This window comes from Salvelinus sp. IW2-2015, linkage group LG15, assembly GCF_002910315.2.
Source record: "Salvelinus sp. IW2-2015 linkage group LG15, ASM291031v2, whole genome shotgun sequence".
Lineage (NCBI taxonomy): Eukaryota > Metazoa > Chordata > Actinopteri > Salmoniformes > Salmonidae > Salvelinus > Salvelinus sp. IW2-2015.
Genome location: NC_036855.1, coordinates 57,567,488 through 57,588,675, shown reverse-complemented (window position 1 = coordinate 57,588,675; position 21,188 = coordinate 57,567,488). Strand labels below are relative to the sequence as shown.

The 21,188-nt window shown below is 44.2% G+C and overlaps 1 protein-coding gene and 1 long non-coding RNA gene across 3 annotated transcripts; both read right to left on the bottom strand.

Annotated features, from left to right (window-relative positions):
* Positions 1-8,692: 8,692 nt before the first annotated feature.
* On the bottom strand, positions 8,693-9,020 carry LOC139028901 (uncharacterized). Its single transcript, XR_011481120.1, has 2 exons — positions 8,984-9,020; positions 8,693-8,743 (listed from the first exon to the last, which is right to left on the bottom strand). It is a non-coding gene; the product is annotated as an uncharacterized lncRNA (long non-coding RNA).
* A 7,343-nt stretch (positions 9,021-16,363) lies between these two features.
* On the bottom strand, positions 16,364-21,188 carry LOC111974143 (secretory carrier-associated membrane protein 5). 2 transcript variants are annotated; one of them, XM_024001760.3, is made up of 7 exons: positions 20,996-21,188; positions 20,355-20,410; positions 20,039-20,164; positions 18,335-18,491; positions 17,949-18,050; positions 16,833-16,950; positions 16,364-16,633 (listed from the first exon to the last, which is right to left on the bottom strand). In XM_024001760.3, exons 2-7 carry the CDS (start codon positions 20,359-20,361, stop codon positions 16,442-16,444), a joined length of 702 nt encoding a protein of 233 aa, XP_023857528.1. In that variant the 5' UTR covers positions 20,362-20,410; positions 20,996-21,188; the 3' UTR covers positions 16,364-16,441. The 2 variants fall into 2 exon arrangements, with proteins under 2 accessions (XP_023857528.1, XP_023857529.1); XM_024001761.3 differs by having other exon boundaries at positions 20,039-20,161; positions 20,996-21,082.

The window sequence follows — 21,188 nt, the reverse complement described above, 5'->3', positions numbered from 1 at the left end:
TGTCTCGGGGCAGGCTTGGTGGTCATCAGTCTCTCTCTATGTTAGTAAGCCTGAAACAGAGCACACATCTCCTGTCCGGTCGACATGTTGCAAGATCAGCTCGATTGGGCTGACTTTACAGTTGAACATCATTATGAGCATCCAATGCCATAATGTCCATATAAGAATATGGATATGGACACACAGTGCCTTCGGTAAAGAAATACAAATAAGTGTAGCCTTTTTTATAAAAAGCAAAAGCTTTCTCAAATGACCCCAATACTGAAAAGTAACATTTGTTGATGTGTTTCTCAATAATGATGCTTTTCCAACAGCAGCTGAAGGGCTTAGGCTTATTTTACTGAGCATTCCTGACCCCACAGTACAGGCCAATCTAACTAGACTACAAATATGTGGGTTAGTGATACACACTTAAAGCAACAAGAGGTAACAGGAAAGCCTGAGTAGGGRGTATAGRACATATCACAGCAAGCAATRTCCACCCKTTTGAAGACTTCCTAAAAGCAACAATCACCTTCAGTAGAAAGGTTATTAGAAGGTTCTCTAAACAAAGAAGAGTTGATTTAGTTTCTTTGAAAAACCCAATGGAAGAGAATGAAAGGAGAAAAGAACAGATACAACCCACCTACACACACACACACACACATACTAACACACACACACACACACACACACTAACACACACACACACACACACATACTAACACACACACACAGAGATGCTGAGTGAAAGTGTTTGAGGATATTTCACAGGCTTGTCTCACCAGGAGAGTGGAGCAGCCTAGATTCATACTGTGAGGGAGGGACTGTTTGCCTGTGTAACAGTCTGGCCGATACTTTTCCTGTATTACTAATGCAGCAGGATAAGATTTTAAAAACAGGGATTTGCCCTCTGTTAAACTCACTTCAACTTTACTTTTGCTGTAATACTTGAAAGGCCCGGTGCAGTCAAAAATTTGATTTACCTGTATTTTATATATATTTCCACACTATAAGGTTGGAATAATTGTTGCTTGAGAAATATTTCTTTGTAAGAAGCAATTTTTTTACCATTTTAATTTAATAACAATCACGGTAAGGTACTTAATTTGTTACCCAGAAATGTTTGATATTGAGATAAAANGCTGAGTGAAAGTGTTTGAGGATATTTCACAGGCTTGTCTCACCAGGAGAGTGGAGCAGCCTAGATTCATACTGTGAGGGAGGGACTGTTTGCCTGTGTAACAGTCTGGCCGATACTTTTCCTGTATTACTAATGCAGCAGGATAAGATTTTAAAAACAGGGATTTGCCCTCTGTTAAACTCACTTCAACTTTACTTTTGCTGTAATACTTGAAAGGCCCGGTGCAGTCAAAAATTTGATTTACCTGTATTTTATATATATTTCCACACTATAAGGTTGGAATAATTGTTGCTTGAGAAATATTTCTTTGTAAGAAGCAATTTTTTTACCATTTTAATTTAATAACAATCACGGTAAGGTACTTAATTTGTTACCCAGAAATGTTTGATATTGAGATAAAAACAGCTGCATTGGACATTGAAGGCAATGTTTAATCATGATTGAGTGAACAATTATGATTTGAATATGTTGGGTGACGAAAGTCAGTGGTGTTTGCTCAGGAAGCATTGTCATCCTTCGGAATGAAAATATTTTTCATCTCCGGAGAACAAAATGTCCAATATTTCCTGTGTCATCCCCACGGTTGTTATGTTCCTCCTGTTTGTCCCTGTATTACCCTGACCACTCTGACGGGACTTCCTCTCTGTGATGGCTATTTGTTCAGGCTGCTCTCAGCCTTTTCCTTACGGTACACAGACACTTCCAAAAAAGTCCTCCAGGTATTTGTGTGTGTGTCCGTGTGCGAGTGTGTGTGTGAGTGTGTGTGTGTGTGTGTGTGCGTGAGTGAGTGAGTGAGTGTGTGTGTGTGCGAGTGTGTGCTTGCTTGAAAGAGAGGACAGGGTAACAGAATACACTGCAGTGAGTTACTGTACATCATTTGACATCAGCTTTATAAACATGGTGGGTAGGCATTTCTAGGCTCTTACATAAAAAATGGAAAAGTGTGAATGTAATCCAAGTTATGGCATGTGATTCAGTTTTGTGCAAACATTGGGAACACATTTTGGCATCTAAGAACTCTCATGCTACTGGCGTGGCTCTATGGGGTTCAACTGAGGTCTTGTACTTCTTAGGCTCTAGGAAAGGAAGCAGTGGGTGTGAGGAGGGTCGATGAGGGTGATGAGTGACTTGTAAAATGCATGGTGAGCTGTACAGTGTTGCAGAGTTAAATCTGACATTATCCTCATTGTGAGGGTGTCACAGACCGTCACTCAGGACAAAGTTGAGGTCCATTCACACCCATAGGAGAGGTACAGGACAGCTTACTGTCCTAGAGATCCATCTATTAAAACTCCCACGAGGCCAGAGGGAGTGGACAGGTAATTGATGTATCTAATAACCAGTCACAGAACACTTAATCATGTCATAGCTACATGGATCTTCATTCCATGGCCTGTCTATGTATCTCTGCCTGCCTCTGCCTGTCTGTCTCCTCTCCATCAATATTCATTAGTCCACCTTTGGTCTTTACCATCTTACTTCCTCTGACACAATTATAATGCTTCTAAGTGTTCTGACCTTAGCATTCTATCCTTACTTACTCTCAGATCAATGATAGAACTAACTAGCTATAAGCTCACTAAGCATTCCAACATAATTTGACCAGCTGGCTTGCGATGAGACAAGGCTTGAAGACACAACTTGAGACTGCTATTCTCCCCACTCAAGCATTCTCTTGGTGAGGATAATTGAATTTAGAGGAAGGAGAGAAAAGGAATTATTATGCAACCAGACAGTGCCAAAAAATAACCCCCAGACATGAGGTCTCAATCTGCAGAGCCTGCCTGCTGCACACATATTCTGTGGCACAACATCAAGGCCACAGGTAATTCATCTTCTGTCTGTTACTGTGCTTTTCAACTTAATTCAATGAATAAAGGCTCACCTTTGTTTTCAGGGAGGATTAACATGTTGCTCTGTGGTTAAAGAGAAAGGAGAGATTGTCTTTAGGAAAGGAGGGAAGAAAGAATGAGAGCAGGAGAGATGGAGCAGCCTGGTCTCATAGACTAGATGTAATATAGTAAATGTAAATCCAGGACACTCAAATTAGTATGATATGTTACGTTTGATATGGTTACATAAGAAAGAAAGTTACTTAAGGCAAAAACTAAAGGAGGGTGGTTGGTCGGGTTGAATGGGTCTCCATATAACGCAAACGTCTAGCAGCTCAACTTTAGCATTTTAGCTATTTAGCATCTTTGCAACTATTTACTACTTTTCAGCTACTTTTCAACTACTTAACATATTAGCTAAACCTTCCCCTAACCTTAACTCCTAACCCTAACCTTAACCTTTAACCCCTATCCTAGATAATGGGGCGGCAGGTAGCCTAGTGGTTAGAGCGTTGGACTAGTAACCGAAAGGTTGCAAGATGGAATCCCCGAGCTGACAAGGCAAAAATATGTTGTTCTGCCCCTGAACAAGGCAGTTAACCCACTGTTTCTAGGCCGTCATTGAAAATAAGAATTTGTTCTTAACTGACTTGCCTAGTTAAATAAAGGTAAAATTAAAAAAATGTTAGCCATCTTGTTAACCTTAGTGTTAGCCACAAATTGGAATTTGTAACATATACGTATTGAAAATCRTAACATATTGTAGAAATTGCAATTTGTAACATATCGTACGAAATGGATGATGGACATCCACAAGTTAATACATACCAGTGGAGGCTCCTCAGGGAAGGAAGGGGAGGACCATCCTCCTCTTCGAATTTCATACAAATCAAAATAGGGAAACATTAAAAACGTTATCCTCTTTAGATAAAACTATACTAAAATATATAATTTATGAAAACACACTGTTTTGCAATGAAGTTTCTACAGTGGCCTCAACAGCACTCTGTATGGTATCACCATGGTGTAGCCGGAGTACAACTAGTTTCCGTCCTCCTCTGTGTACATTGACTTCAATACAAAACCTAGGAGGCTCGTGGTTTTCACCCCTTTCCATAGACTTACACAGTAATTATGACAACTTCTGGAGAACGTCCTCCAACCTCTCAGAGCTCTTGCAGCATGAACTGACATGTTGTCCACCCAATCAAAGGATCAGAGAATTAATCTAGTACTGAAAGCATAAGCTAAAGCTAGCTAGCACTGCAGTGCATAAAATGTGGTGAGTAGTTGACTCAAAGAGAAAGACAACAGTTGAACAGTTCTGAACAAATTAATTTCTTTAAAAATGAAGGAGAAGCAAGAGAGAGAGAGAGAGTTATATTTCGTTGTATTTTTTTCACTTTCACTTAGCTAACGAATGCAGCTAGCTAGTTTATCCTTCTCAAACACCCGGCTAAAACATAGAGGGATGCTATGTTAGCTAGCTGGCTATGGCTTTCCAACACTGGAACTCTTCCAAGTCAAGGTAAGCTTTAGGTTTTATTAATTTATTGCGACCGGGGCCCGCTGGTGAAACTGCTTGTAGCGGGTTGTTGACAACAATGTAGGCTACGTGTAGTGGTTAGCGGTCATGATATGAAGGTTTGGCTTGGAAMGTTTTTTTTCCTGGTCACAGAAGCGTCCACAAGCGAAGATAAAAGATGAGAGGTTGAGAGCGCATAGTTGCGAGAAGGAATTCTACAACAAGCAAAATGATTATGCTGTTTGTATGTGGCTGCTATGAAAGTCAACTGTGTTTGCGTGTGATCAGGGGTTTAGTAACTCTGCCGATTCTGGTGAAAAACATTTCTTAAATGGAAGCAAACGGAATGAAACTGGGATATACATATCGGAATTTGTCCAATAGAAAGTCTCGTTTGCTACTGTTGGACTAATGATTACACCTTAGACCAGCTAGATGCAGGCAAGCGTGTGCAATATGGTATTGAATGTATCACTGTCTGTCACCTTGATTACTCATATTTCCCTCTCGATCTGTGCACCTATATTTTAAGCTTTCATTCATAGGCTAGGTTGTAGCAACCTCATGATAGGTATAGTGAACATTTTAGTATCATGTAGTAGCCTAGTAGTAGCCTTCCTGCAGTGGTCTAAATCAGGTAGTCTTAAACAAAAAGTATACACCTCACACACATGATTATGGGCTTAAAAAAGAAGACCTCTGTACCATGTCAGATATACACTGAGTGTACAAAACATTAAGGGCACCTACTCTTTCCATGACATAGACATACCAGGTGAAAGCTATGATCCCTTATTGATGTCACTTGTTAAATTACATTTTACATTACATTTTAGTCATTTAGCAGACGCTCTTATCCAGAGCGACTTACAGTAGAGTGCATACATTTTATTACATTTTTTACAAGGATATCCCTACCGGCCAAGAGCAGACGCTCTTATCCAGAGCGACTTACAGTAGAGTGCATACATTTTATTACATTTTTTTTTTTACATACTGAGACAAGGATATCCCTACCGGCCAAACCCTCCCTACCGGCCAAACCCTCCCTAACCCGGACGACGCTATGCCAATTGTGCGTCGCCGCACGGATCTCCCGGTTGCGGCCAGCTGCGACAGAGCCTGGGCACGAACCCAGCCCAGCCTGGGCTCGAACCCAGAGACTCTGGTGGCGCAGCTAGCACTGCGATGCAGTGCCCTAGACCACTACACCACCCGGGAGATGACAAACTCACTTGAATCAGTATAGATAAAGGGGAGGAGACCGGTTAAAGAAGGATTTTAAGACTAGAGAAAATTGAGACATGGAAAGCATTGGAGTCAACATGGGCCAGCATCTCTGTGGAACGCTTTCGACACCTTGTAGAGTCCATGCCCCAATGAATTGAGGCTGTTCTGAGGGCAAAAAGGGGGGGGGGTGCAACTCAATATTAGCTAGGTGTCCTTAATGTTTTGTTACACTTAGTTAGTGAAAAATGTTGACAAGGGCAGTCATTGTTGTCTCCTCCTCAGACGAGGAGAGTAGCTGGATCGGACCAAGATGCGGGTTGGTGATTAATCATACTTTATATGAAAACAGCAAACAAGACACTACAAAACTACAAAACAACAAACGTGACTAACTTCAACCGTCCTGTGTGGCCCAAACACTGACACAGGAACAAACACCACACAAAACACCCAGTGAAACCCTGGCTGGCTCTAGTATGACTCTCCATCAGAGAACAAACGATACACACACTGTCTCTTAATTGAGAATCATACCAGGCCGAACACAAAACCAACATAGAAATACAAAAAACATAGACTACCCACCCACACTCACGCCCTGACCATAATAAAGACATACAAAACAAGAGAAAACAGGTCAGGAAACGTGACAGAACCCCCCCTTAAGGTGCGAACTCCGGGCGCACCAGCACAAAAGTCTAGGGGGAGGGTCTGTGGTGTGGGCGGTCTTCCACTCTGTGGACTGTCGGTGGCGGCTCTGGCGGTGGACGAGGTCCCACCCACCATAGTCACTCCCCGCTTCCGTAATCCCCCTCCCAATGACCACCCTCCAACTCAACCCAACCTAAATAAAGGCAGCTCGAGCGACACTCGGGATAAGGGCAGCAGCCTCCGGGATAAGGGGCAGCAGCTCCGGATAAGGACGGGAAGGCAGCAGCTCCGGGATAGGTAGCGAATGCACGCTCCAGGACTGTGGCAGCTCTTGAGTAAGGCGGGCAGCAGTGACTCCGGTAGGATCTCATGACTGTAGGGCAGCTCATGAGACTGGCAGCTTCATGCACACTGTAGGCAGCTTCAGACTGTAGGCAGCTCCGATATCACCTTGCGAGAGGTAGGAGCCTCAACTTCATGACCTGTAGGCATTGCTCAGACTGTAGGGCAGCTCTACTGGTCGGGCAAGCCTCAGATGGCCCGAGATTAGGGCAGACTGACTGACTGTTAGGGAAGCCAAAGTCTCTTCTCAAACCACATGGACTGGTAGGGCAAGCTCATACTGTAGTGGCAGCCATGACGTTGTGCGTCTTGTACGTGATCCCGGAAGATCCTCCTGTCTGCGCCTGGCGTTATGGCCTCTGCTAATTCCTGCCTGATCTTGTTAGGCTGATTTCATGGCAGATCCTGTCCTGGGTTGGCTTAGTCCGACAGATCTGTGCGTGTTGGGCGTCTCTGGCAGTGTATTCCTGTCCCCTGTATGGAGTCTATCTGCAGATGACCTGTCTGTTCAGGCCCCTGGCCAGATTCCTGACTGGGGACGACTGCGCATCTAAGCATACAGCTGTCTCTTTCACTTGACTGAACTATTCCGGCTCTGACGCTCGGGCACGCATGACGGGCGGCTTAATGGCTGGGGACAGACGGGATGGCTCAGAACGGCACTGGGCAGACGGGATGCGTCAGACGGCACTGGGACGAGTCGGTCAGACGGCGACTGGGGAGACGGATGGCTCAGACGGCGCTGGGGAGACGGATGCGCTCAGACGGCGCTGGGAGACGGATGCTCAGATGGCCTATGGAGACGGATGGCTCAGATGGCGCTTGGCAGACGGGCAGTTCAGCGCCGCTGGGCAGACGGGGCAGTTCAGGCACTGCTGGGAGACGGGCCGTTCAGGCACCGCTGGGCAGACGGCAGCACTCTGGCCGCTGAGACGCACTAAGGGCCTGTGGTGCGTGGTACCGGAACTGGAGGGTACCGGGGGCTGAGGGACGCACCTCAGGGCGAGTGCGGGGAGAAGGAACAGTGCGTCCAGGGCTCTGGAGACGCACAGGAAGCGTGGTGCGTTGCGTGCCGGAACTGGAGGCACTGGGCTGGAGACACGCACCAATGGGAGAGTGCGTGGAAGAGGAACAGGGCTCTGGAGAAGGCACTTGGAAGCCTAGGTCGTGGTTAGTGCATAGGTGGTACTGTGCTTGGGTGGTGGATACGTGTGTTGCGCCGGAGTATTATATACCGGACTCTGTAAGGAGTGATCGACGTTGCTCTTGAGCACCGTGCATCCCCAACCTTACCAGGTTGAATGGTCCCCGTTACGCCTGCCAGTGCGGCGAGGTGGAATAGCCGCACTGGGCTATGCAGGCGAACCGGGGCACCACTGTAAGGCTGGTGCCATGTACGCCGGCCCGAGGAGACGTACTGGGGACCAAGATACGTATGCCCGGCTTCATGGCACATTCGGCTCGATGCCCAACCTAGCCCTCCCAGTGCGGCAAGACGGTGGAATAGCCCGCACTGGGCTAAGCACAGCGTACTGGGGACCACTACCTTAGTCGGCTCTTTCACCGCATAACACGGTGATCTAGCATGTACCTGGTAGCTCCCTCTTACTCCACGGCAAGCCCGGGGAGTTGGCTCAGGTATCCAACCCGGCTTTCGCCACACTCCCCTTGAGCCCCCCCCCCAAGAAATTTTTGGGTGAGCCTCTCGGGCTTCCAGCCTCTCATACGTGCTGCCTCCTCAATCCACCGCTCCTGGGCTGTGGCTGCCTTCTTCTCCTCCCGCGAGCGGCGATTCACACCAACCTTACCCCATGGTCCTTCTCCGTTGAATATTTGTTCCCAACTCCATTCCTCTTCTCTCCATTGCTTTAGTTCCTTTCCTCCGGCTCCAATCCGCTTGGTCCTGTTGTGGTGGGTGTTTCTGTAAAGGCAGTCATTGTTGTTCTCCTCCTCAGACGAGGAGGAGCATGGATCGGACCAAGATGCGGATTGGTGATTAATCATACTTTTAATGAAAACAGCAAACAAGACACTACAAAACTACAAAACAACAAACGTGACTAACCTTCAACCGTCCTGTGTGGCCCAAACACTGACACAGGAACAAACACCCACAAAACCCCAGTGAAACCCTGGCTGCCTTAGTATGACTCTCAATCAGAGACAAACGATACACACCTGTCTCTAATTGAGAATCATACCAGGCCGAACACAAAACCCAACATAGAAATACAAAACATAGACTACCCACCCAACACTCACGCCCTGACCAATAAAGACATACAAAACAAGAGAAAACAGGTCAGGAACGTGACAGTAGAGTTGAAATGTTTTTATATGTTGAGTTTGCATCCCAATATTACTGTAACGCTGTTCGCTGAGAGTCGGGAAGCAAGTTCAAGGAGTGAGTGTTTTAATAAATAATCGCAAACATAAAACAAAACAAGAAACACGAACAACGCACATACTTAACACTGGAACAGAAACAATGACGCCTGGGGAAGGAACCAAAGGGAGTGACATATATAGGGAGGGTAATCAGGGAGGTGATGGAGTCCAGGTGAGTCTGATGACGCGCAGGTGCTCGATAACGATGGTGACAGGTGTGCGCCAATCGAGCAGCCTGGTGACCTAGAGGTCGGAGAGGAAGCACACGTGACAATTACACTTTATATACATCACAGAATGAATATAACAAAACCGTTTGACTTAGAAACACCAGATTTGCTGCGCAAAAATATTAATAACATTCCACCCATGAGGCCACTAGAGGACGCTTTGGTCATTCGACTGCAGGAAAGGACGACATGTTACAGACCGCCACTGATACATACCATACCCATACAATACATATCATACTAATTTGTGTCCCAGATTTCCGTTTACTGTGTTGCATCTACCCCTGAGTCCAGGTTGGATGGAGAGAAAGGGAGCAATGACTGCGTGAGCACAGTGTAAGTCAAGAAGAAAAAACTGTTTCCATCATTTGAACCGTGAGAAAAAATGATATTCTGATTTACATGCAGCTGCAGTCGCTGGCTCATTTGTTTTGATAATGGCTCATCCTGCCTCATCCTGCACATATTTTATACAGAGCCGAGTGTGCCGTATATATCTGAGATAACAAACATCTCACTTTTTGTGTTAGCACTCTGCATCAAAAGTGATGGGCGTTATACGAGGCTGGGAAGCAGCTTGAGTAGTAGACTGACGACACACTCGAGTGCACAGCCTGACAGTTTAAATGCCTCGTGCTTCATCTCTGAAACATCTGGCCCCGGTTTTGGTGTCTGAGGCAAAGATGTATTCTTCTTAAAACTTGGGTTCTCTCACTTTCTCCACTCATCAATTTTAAGGAGTATGCAAATGTCTCGTTCCTTCAGTATCCCTGGGAGTCCGAACGACTACACGGCTGCAACAACAGGGCAATACATTCTCATTAAGATTCCCCTTCTTTGAAAGGGGAAGAAAATGAAGTTGGGATATTCGTGTTTATGGTCCCAGACAATTGAAACAAATGACTGGATGTTCAGGAGGCGAGATAGGACTCCCCCAGTTAGTGAGGGGTATATCTGTCTGTATGTATGTATGTACAGAATGTCTGCAGACGTCATCCTTCCCACTGATCGCCGCACAGAAAGCTGATGAAGTCAGCCACAGGGAGGGACGAGGCCTCGGCTGCAGCCGCCCGCGCCACTCTGCTCAGCGTCTTCCCTCCTCTGACAGCACCATATTTCAGTGGACTCATTCTACACTACAGCCTGCACTGTCCCTGTCTCCTCTGGGTGTCATTGGGATGCCTCCCATCATCAGATGGGTGATTTCACACCCCGGTGGCGGCAGCGGTCTTTGCTGTAGCTGAGTAAAGTGGCCTGACTCCAGACAGCTTGGTGACCCCTCCTTAGTTCTTGGCTGGCTGCTCTGATCCATCTCGTGATGTGCGTGAGAAGATGAGCTGAGTTGGGAATTCTTACCACATGATCACTGCTACTCTTGGAGAGAGTGCGTGTGTTTGCCYGTGTCCAGAATACATCATTTTAAGTCACACTCAAGAAAATAAGACAAGGGGATGCCTGTGGGTTTGCCATACTGCCTTTCTGTGTGCCTTCTACTGACCATTAATCACTTTGTTCATTTACCCTGAGCTGCTGATATATTTATCCTAATGAGCCACTAAATGAGAGAAACCAAAGTCTGGCCTTCCAAGAGGCCTGGTCTACAAGGCCAAGTGAGACCAGGTCACACCTAACCTGATCTTCAGCTCCACCATGGTCCAGGTGACTCATCACATGCCTGAGTGATCCCAGAGAGAAAGCCTGAAGTCCAGGTTTGGTTTAGGTGAGTGACCGCAGACACACACCTCTTAGAGCATGGTTTAGCAGTAGCCAGGGTGTGATCCCTCAGCCCAGGTCCCTGGGGGTGTTTTGAACAGCATGAATGGGGAACTCTCTGTCTGTCTCTCTGCTGAATGGTAGCACATAACGCCCCTCTGTGTTCGGCCTGCTCCAGGTCATACACTGTGACCTCTGTGTGGACCCCCCTCCTTCTTCACACTGCCCTCCACCGCCCTCTCCTCTCATGTACTGTAACTGGACTGATCATGGGGAAGAGATGTGTTAACAGTATGAGGGAATTTTGATGCAGTTTTCCATGGTAACGGTAATCAAAATATTGAAGGCGGAGGGGGATACACAGCCAGGTCAAAAGTTAATGCCGACACATTTTGAGGAATGGCTATTGACTTTATGTTGTAAATTCAACACCGAGAGCAGTTTTCACATCTTCTTTAAGACCTGGGTGAGATGTTGCTAAGCTGAGTTCCTGGTATAGTCATGTCTACTACACTATCATGAAAGCCAAAACAATATGTTTTAAAAACAACAACTGTCTAAATACTATTGATGTTACTAAATGCTTATAACATGCTGAGTATGATATGCACTATCACTATACAACCTTAGTTGTTTATGAATCAATGATGCAATTCCATAGCTGCCAACCAAAGCTATTTCATATTAACCAGAATGCATCTGTCTGACTTGTTCTTTCATAAAACGTGGGCCCAATTCAACAGATAGCTTTTCATGTTTATACCAATAACAGGGCTGGTCCGTGACTGCTAGTGGGTCCTCTGGGTGCCTATATCACTGTGTAATTTCTCCTCSAGCTCCTYTGAGTGATTCTATCACTCTCAACACAGGGAGAACGGGAAAGCAAGGGGACATCCACGGATAAATCCATTTAAAGGGCTTTTGAATCTAATCTATGATGAGGCACCTTCTCAGAGGATTTCCAGGGTGAAATTGTGCTCAGTAAATTTGAGTTTACCAAGAGTAAAGTTATTAGCCAGACAAGTAAATGCTGGCCATATCGCTTTTATCACCTTGACTATCTGGGATGTCTTTCTGTTCGTGTTCAGGGCTGTGTATCTGGGGAAATCAAACTCTGGCAGAGCGAGAAAAACACAGATCATATACTGCCCCCAGTGGACAACTGGTTGAACAGTTAACAGCCCACCCCTCACACACACTGGATCAACACTGCCACCTATAGGCAGTCTCTGGTCACTGCCACCTGGATGCACATTCTCAACCTAGGTTTTCTCATGAGATAGAGAAAAAATATTTATTGGTTTCATTTGTTGTGTTTAATGTTTTGGAAAGTATTTCAACATCACATTTTAATTATGAAATGCAACTTTTTGATTAAAACGAAGACAGGGCAATTGCAACAAATAGGTGCCATACATTGTGAGATGCTTTAGTGACCATAGATTAACGATCTGCACAGAGACGGTGGGTAAACAAGTGACATGAATAACTTCCAGACAGCAAGTAAGAGATGAAYGGGATCTTAAAGCGGCAATCACCAGTTTAATCAATAGCAAAGTGATGTCCCCGCTCCCTGTTTCAGTAAAAAGCTGAGGGATGGGGCTGGAGAAATTTAACCAGAGYTAACACTGACCATCCATTATATAAAAATTATAGTTTTCACCATGTTTTTCGTCTATATCGTGTTTGTTTACATTTACTTTCTTAACAAACATTGGAGTTAAACAAGCTTATATTTTGGGTCGTACCGACAGTTGAACTAAGCTCATGAGGAATATCTCATTTGAATAAGAATACGTTATATTCTTCAAGATTCAATGGGTACATATAAATAATTCATTAATTCAAGTCAACAAATTGATAGCAACTGCAGATTCTCCTTTAAAGACTTAACATATTGTAAGGTAACATATCATACTGATTGCGGGGGAGGGATGTCACATATTATATGAAATGGATGACGTTGTACACAATAACGCACAATTTTCGGGGACCCGTTTTGGCTCCTGAGCACTACTTTCAAAACTGCTGGCTRAAATTATGCAACACCATCATAACGCATATTTAACTGCCTGGTTCCAAAATCAGCAAGGGACTGGAGAGCTATTACAGTGACAGCAACTAACAGACAGTCCAACTAACATTCATACCATGGCTCCACTTCCCAACAACACACAGTCAAGACACACAAAGACCAGAAAATATATATACATTCATGGTGTAAAATGAAATAGAGTTTGTTTAATGTCCGTAAGGGAAATCAAAACATAAAATGACAAGACAAATTKTATTTTTTAAATGTACGTAACAATTAAGTCTAAAACATTTACACTTTAGAATAAAAGTCCCCTTCTAACTGTGCTTCAGAATACTGTCTAGTTGCCTCTCCGAGATGACCACGCAATCTCACATGATCAGCATAAGGAGGAAATCCCGCTAGTTCAATGATCTCCCACACATTTAATGACATGGACATGACAAAGAAGCAACAGCATCTGCTGGTATGAGCTGTGGTGGTTGCACATGAATGTGTACCAGGGGAACACTTTGGTCAATGCTTCTGCTTGATTACTGCAGAGATGGAGCTAATTGAATACTGATTACATCACAGTTTAAGCCAACAGTGCTCTACACATCTTTACATCAGTCGCAGGCKAACCGAAGCCCAAACAACTGTACTTGCAAACACATCCCTTCAATAGTCAAGGGTTATCTGCATAGTTTACACCACAGTTCCTACACTGAGTACATAGCTGATTCCTTTTAGATGTAGGAGAGAAAAGAAGTATAGGTTTGGGGGATTTCTCTAAAGTAATGTGCATACTGTAATAATGTTGAATACAGCTACTTGAGGGGTTAAGAGGCCTTGGTATATATAGATTAGGCCAGGTTAGTCATCGAGCTAGAACATGAACTAATGAACACCTGGGGAACACTGTTTTTCCACTGCTCTCTCTCTCCTTCCCGCAACACGAGCCCATGTAGGTCATTTTCAAACCCCTACTACCCCAGAGAAAGTGGCACCCATACCACACCATAAATGTCTCTCTTTCCCCTACAGCATAGAGCACACTGTAATGTGTTCACAGGGACCGCYTGCTCAGCCATYTGTCCCTGTGAGAGAGAGGTGGCRGGAGGGCTGTGAGAGAGAGTTGGCAGGAGGGCTGTGAGAGAGAGGTGGCAGGAGGGCTGTGAGAGAGAGGTGGCAGGAGGGCAGTATGAGCCAGGCTGAGGCTGACTGGAGCCCACTTAGATGCAAGGCTCTATCTCTCCCTTCCTTCCTGGTCACATGTAGCTACTACCTGGGAACAKCAGGAACCATTRAGCTGTTGACTGAATACTGACTAAGCTATAGACCTAAAGTCTACTGTATGAATAGACAGACGACTGAGCGCAGGCAGCTTGTATATCAGGGATTTTCTCTCATACAAATAAAAGGAAACATTGGCGCCTCTCTGTGGTAGTACAACATTGCTGTCTAACATTGTCTACCACAGACAAGACATTTAAGAACACGTTTTAAAAAGAGCACCCTCTAAGACATGTAGACATTCAATGCAAAACAATTACATAACGAGAAACAAAAGTGAAATCCTAGCAATTMATTTATAGCTCAAATTGATTCATTTACATTAGATGTCACGTCTATCTAAAGCAGGGCTCTCCAACCCTGTTCCTGGAGATACCCTCCCGTAGGTTTTCCWTCCAACAGCCGTTGTAAAAACACCTGATTCAGATGATCAACCAGCTAATTATTAGAAWCAGGTGCGCTAGATAAGGACCGGAGCGAAAACCTACAGGACGGTAGCGCTCTCCAGGAACAGGCTTGGAAATCCTTGCTCAAAAGACATATTGTACAATAGTCCCCTAAAAAGAGTTCCGTGTTTTGGTATGCATTCATTACTTCTCAGACTATAAGAAGAAAGTCCCATTTCCATGACTGTGGATAAKGAAAATGCGACTGGCCTGTAATCTTTCAGCTGTCTTTCAAACTTTCAGCTATAAGCTATCAGAAACATACACATGGACATAAAGGGAAAAGGTTCACAGTTTGTGTCCCGTGTTTATAGCTTTGCTTTACCTGAGAATCACAAAGCACCCTGGTGGCTTAGAGGAGAGCCCTTTTTGTTCAGCTGACATTCACTTAATGAAGAATACATTCTTAAAATACATATTTATACCCCAAATAAGCTATCTCCTACTGTACATAAACACACCTGGTAAAATATTAAAGTTATCTCTGTGCTACTTTCTGTGATAAAAATATTTTATACGCTTTGAAATTTCTGTAGATAAAAAAAAGGTACTGCACTCAAACACAGTCTTACATTGCTCTCTTCCATGTAAGAATACATTTATTCACGACAAAACCTAGAGTCCAGTAACTTAGTGTATAAAACAAACAAATATATAATTGAAATACTATATCATGAGCATGACTTTACAAGTCATGAGCAGGAGGAGGCTACCAAAAACCACCACCCCCCCAAWGAGCATTGAGGAGAGGATAGTGGGTGATCAGAATGAGCTCTGACAAGCAGAGTTGSTGCTGTGTGCATGTGGCCACAGGGCCCTGCTAACAYAGTGATATAAGATAGGGATACATCTTTGATGTGACACATCAAAACAAAGCAGCAGAAGCAGAAMTATGACATCGCACAGTAGAAACCAGATACTGTAATTCAGTGTAGATGCTGAGAACATGAAATKTCTTTACGTTATGGGTGTTCAGAGTCAGCTGGTATAGTGTGGTAGTGTAGTGTAGTGCACTATAGCAGGGGTATATCGCTAGCAACAACAGAATAAATKATTACAGTAGAAAGAGGAGAATGTCTTCTTTCTAATGATGTCAACATTGTTTCTTAACTCCTAATATTGAGCAAATTACACTCACTGGAGCCAATTACCAGCTGACACTGAAGTATCTGACATACTGAGGCTACCAGTACGTCAAGTGCCGCTGGCTGCTGGTAAGCTTTCTTGACATGGACATACATTTTTGCAAACATATGGCTAACCTTTGTTTAACCAGCTAAGTTACCTTTCTAGCTAATAGGCTATGTTAGAGTTTACACTTCCTTTCCCAATTAAAATAATGAAAAACGATCTACCAAATCTATAMAWWWTTTWAAATGTTGATTACTTCTCCTTGCCATTATCATTCACTTGATGCTAAGACAAGACATGTGAGAAGATTTTTTTTTGCTAAAGTATGATTGTCGGGTTGCCGGTTTGCTTGGGAGGGGGTCCCTGGGCAAAAAAAGGTTGAAGACCCATGGCCTATAGAAAGAGCGGCTGTGATAATTTTTTAATTTTTTATCCCACCCCCCATTTTTGGGGGGTGGGATAAACAGATACCAAACTCCTGCTCATGCTTTGACATGCTTCCCTCCCTCCACTTTATCCCCTACATCTGGTTGTCATTGTACTGTGGGGTGTTGCTGGAGTACTGCTGGTCCGGCATCATGGCCCCCGTGGCGGCTCCCATAGCTGCCTGCTGAGCTGCCTGCTGGATGTGGGGGTTCTTCCAGGCCCCTGTGGTCCACTCCTCCTGGGCCTTGCCTATGCTGCCCCCGCTGCCACGGTAGAAGTTATGGACCTGGAGAGAGGGAGCAGTGGGACGACAGGAAAATGTCAGGCTGCACATAAAGATGACAGAGAGCAATTGAGACCTTTGTTGCTGCCCTATGCACCAGCCGGCACAATGGGCATGAGTGAGCGACATAAAGATCACCATGCACATCTTCATGCTCCACGTGTCCCATGGATGTGACGTAACACAGATGATACAAACTTGCCTTGGTGAGGGCGATGAAGGACAGCGTTGCCGTGGCAGTGAAAAAGAGGGTGGGGATGAGCATCAGCAAGGCGATCCAAAGGTTGTAGCTGAAGAAAGAGATGGTGGCCAGCCAGCCGCTGAGAGATGTAAAGAAGAAGAAGACACTTACCATTTGCCCCTGTAAACTAAGTATACCAAACATTAGGAACACCTTCCTAATATTGAGTTTCATCCCCCCCTTTTGCCCTCAGAACAGCCTCAGTTCGTCAGGGCATGGACTCTGCAAGGTGTTGAAAGTGTTCCACAGGGATGCTGGCCCATGTTGATGCTTCCCACAGTGTCAAGTTGGCTGGATGTCCTTTGAGTGGTGGACAATTCTTGATACACATGGGAAACTGTTGAGCATGAAAAACCCAGCAGCATTGCAGTTCTTGACACAAACCTTGGCACCTACKACCATACCCCGTTCAAAGGCACTTAAATATTTTGTCTTGTCCATTCACCCTCTTAATGGCACACAATCCATGTCTCAATTGTCTCAAGACTTTCAAATCCTTCTTTAGAAATCCTTCTCCTCCCCTTCATCTACACTGATTGAAGTGRATTGAACAAGTGACATCAGCAACGGATCATAGCTTGCACCTGTATTCACCTGATCAGTCAATGTCGTGGAAAGAGCATGATCACTTTATGTAGTAGGCTAATATCTTGGCTCAGCCTTGAAAAAGTTTTGTGTCCCACATATAAAACCATCCATTTCTGAATGTTGACATTTATACACTTCATGGAAGCTGCCATTACAATTATATCTGCTAATCAAAGTGAAGCCAGGTGACATTTAGCCCTTAACAGCCTTAAACTCTAATGACAGAATGAAGTCATAAATGTCCTGAGTGAGGCTATTTCCTGACTGTCATCTATTGCATTGTTAATGATATGACAGGGTGTGGTAATGTAGGAGGTTATACCGCTGTTGTTTTAAAGACATACATGTTTTGGCTAAACAGAGTTTGTCGGTAACACAATAACTTTCATTTATAATACTTTATGGAACATTTTTAAGCATTTATACATGTGTATAATCATTTATAATGGGCTTATTATTGAAGGTGATTTGAAAGTGTAACCAGTTTACCAGTTTCCCCAGCCTGGGATCCCTATGCACTGGATAATACTGATGCCCACCTGGGCCATGAACACAAAGAAGAATGCCATGAAGTTGAACGAGCTGTCAGTCCTAGGAGAACAAAAAAAGGAATTGTAAGTACACGGACACACAACACATTATACAGTGTGGTACTTGTTAATAAGTAAATCCCTTTTCAAGATTTCGCTTGGCGGTAACTGATTTCCCTTGACTGACGGTATATCACTATGATCAAGCATAATGGTGTCATAGTAAGACTGGGGGGGGTTTCCTGACCACATAGCCTGATCAAGAAAAACTATGGTTCCTAGTTATAGCTTAAAACGATCTAATGGTAGTTGGATACCTTATGGGTGTGTCTGACATCCACTTACTTGAAGGCCTTGTAGATGGGCCTGAACCAACACACATAGGAGCAGGGGGTGAAGAGAATCAACCATATGATGGCCATGCCAAAATTTGTCACGCCCCCTCCACCCAGCATCCACACAAAGCAGCCCACCAGATTCACAGCCAGGGTGATTGCATGCACTGTAAAACACACCACCAGGAGTACACACTGTTATACACACTAGTAGAACAATGCAAAAGTATAATAAAAACACCAGTCAGGGAACCAGCTCTCAGATAAATGTGCACTTTCTGTCCACTCCGGTTCCTTGAGTGCCCTTTCTGCAGGTGTCCATATTTTTTTCCCCTTCTGTTTTGCTCTAAGTCTCAGTAATCTAGCAAACCTACTCCTCTTAAGATCGAATTGGTTGTAATTAAAGCGCTGCGTGAGCTAGAGGTTCTGTTCCAGCCTGCTCCAGAGAACTGCCACAGGCAGCCAATCAGCTTCAATTACTGGTCCACAAAGGGAAGAGATATCCCTTCATCCAAACTACAAACCCAACCAGAGCTATAATAATAGACCCATTAAGTGATTAGTCTTTTTTCATCTCAGGCAAAGAAACGAAGTGAAGGCTAGAAGTATTTTAATTGGTTACTTTTGAGTTTTCTGTACAATTCTGTCTATTCTTGACCAATACATCTAATGTAACAAGGGTGACTATTCAATGAGGTGAGTTAAATGGATTAAAATACATTTTAGAATGACTGAAATCATGGAAACATAAACTCATAGAAACATCAAACATGCAGATCATGCACAACACACAAAAGGAATGACAGAAGGGATATAACACATTATTCCATCAACACTGTTATTGGTGTATAAGTGCAAACGCAGAGGTTCAGAATACCTGTGTAAATGTTAATCACTTAATGGGGGGGGGGATCTGCAGAGAGAATAAAATGTAAGTCAATAGATGAGAAGAAGGGGCACCGTATGCATAATCTCCCACCGGCCTGGATGAGAGACACACTAGTGGAGGCTCCTCAGAGGAGGAAGGGGAGGACCATCCTCCTCAGTGAATTTCAGAAAAATATAAATAGCGAAACAGTAAAAAAGTTATCCTTTTTAGATAAAATGATATACACATATAGTCACGTCACTAAATAATTGATTTAGTCCATGCTCATAAAAAAAAWAATCTTCCCTCATCTTAAACGGCACCGACCACCGCTGACCTACACATATCTAGTTACAGCAGAAGACCCTCCGTCATTCTTTGTAGCTGTGGTGGATGAAGACAACCCATGTGGCATGGGAGAGGTTRACTGTCAGCTCCCGTGTGTTCACCACAATRATCTAATCTAAACAGTAGGCTACACTGGAGAGAGGGCTACACAGAAACTCTGCACAGAGCGGAAACTTGTTTCACACTATTGTGGCTTCCTGAMSCGTACTGTCCTGGCACACTTATTTTCCTTTTACACGTTCCTTTCCAGCACAGTTCCAGCAACTATGGTTGATGAGTAATCAGGCCAGCGCAGCTTGGCTAGGCTCTCTTGGCTCAGCTCAGTAGTATGAAAGAAGTATAACAGTGCAATAAGAGATCATAACCCCTAAATATGTGGACTCTATGACAGAGTGGCTGACTAGAGTTGTTTTAGTATGGGCTGTGGGTAGTGGGCTGTGGGTAGTGGGCTGTGGGTAGTGGGTAGTGGGTAGTGGGTAGTGGGCAGTGGGCACTCACAGATCCACAGGTGGTAGAGTCTCTTGCACATGGTGCGATGCTGTTCAGGGATCTCCTCGTCAAAGTCCTGGTAGAAACATGGCTGCAGGGGGATGAACCCCGGTATTGGAGGGAAGTTATTYTCTGCTGGAGAAATGGCAATCATACATTAGTGGCATTGGCAGGTGTGTCATGYTAGGCTAGATACTAGTGTCTGTATGATTGGTTGATCAGAGACTAGCCAAACAATACAGTAAATGACTTTCATAGAACACCATGATCATGTACCAAAACATATACATACTGTGTGTCAATTTCAATTCATGCAAATCCTTACCAGCCATGACTGTTGGTTTTGTTGTTCAGATTGTTTTGGTCCTCAATCTTTTGAACCTACAAATAAAGAAAGTGTAGCTTTGTAAATGCAGTCATTCTAAAACTCAGTAACAACACTAAACATCAGCTTTCTCACTCACAGGTGAAATGTATTTGCACCTTATATTAGTAGGCCGAACATAATAATTGAACAAAGACTACTGACAGAAAGAGATGGATCAATTATGCCAGTGTGCAGTTTATGTGTGACACCACTTGTGACATACTGTAGCTATGCTATTTATCCTAAGCAGTGTTTTCAAGATCTATAATCTCAACGTTGTCACTTGTCACATTCGACTGAAGAGATTTGCTGACACACACGCAGAGATGTGTTGGTGRCATCGGCTCAATGGTGGCTCTTCAGGGTTTAAGAACTGGGATCCTTCGGGTGCGCGAGTAAAAGTGGAGACTCAATAAAGCAGCCAGAGTCTTCATAGCCTAACATTCGTGGTGTTTTYATTTGAATTCGCTGAATAGACCCATATACTACCGGTACTCACTTCAAGTCAACCCGCTATCTTTGAAGTTAGTGCTATCCTGATAGGGATCAACTGACCCTAAAGGAATTACGGACTTCCATTGGAAACATAATCTGCTTACCTCCTGTCCTGAGCGCACTGTTGCTATTTACAATGTCCTGTCCCTCGGCTGCATGCTATCAGTTCCACCTCATCGAATATAAGGAATGACAAAGCTTGATAATGAAGAGATAAAGTAGAGTAAATCACTGTTATTTAACTTTTTATACGAGGTCGTGGAAGTAATGTATCTCCAATGCCGTAGCTGTCCTATC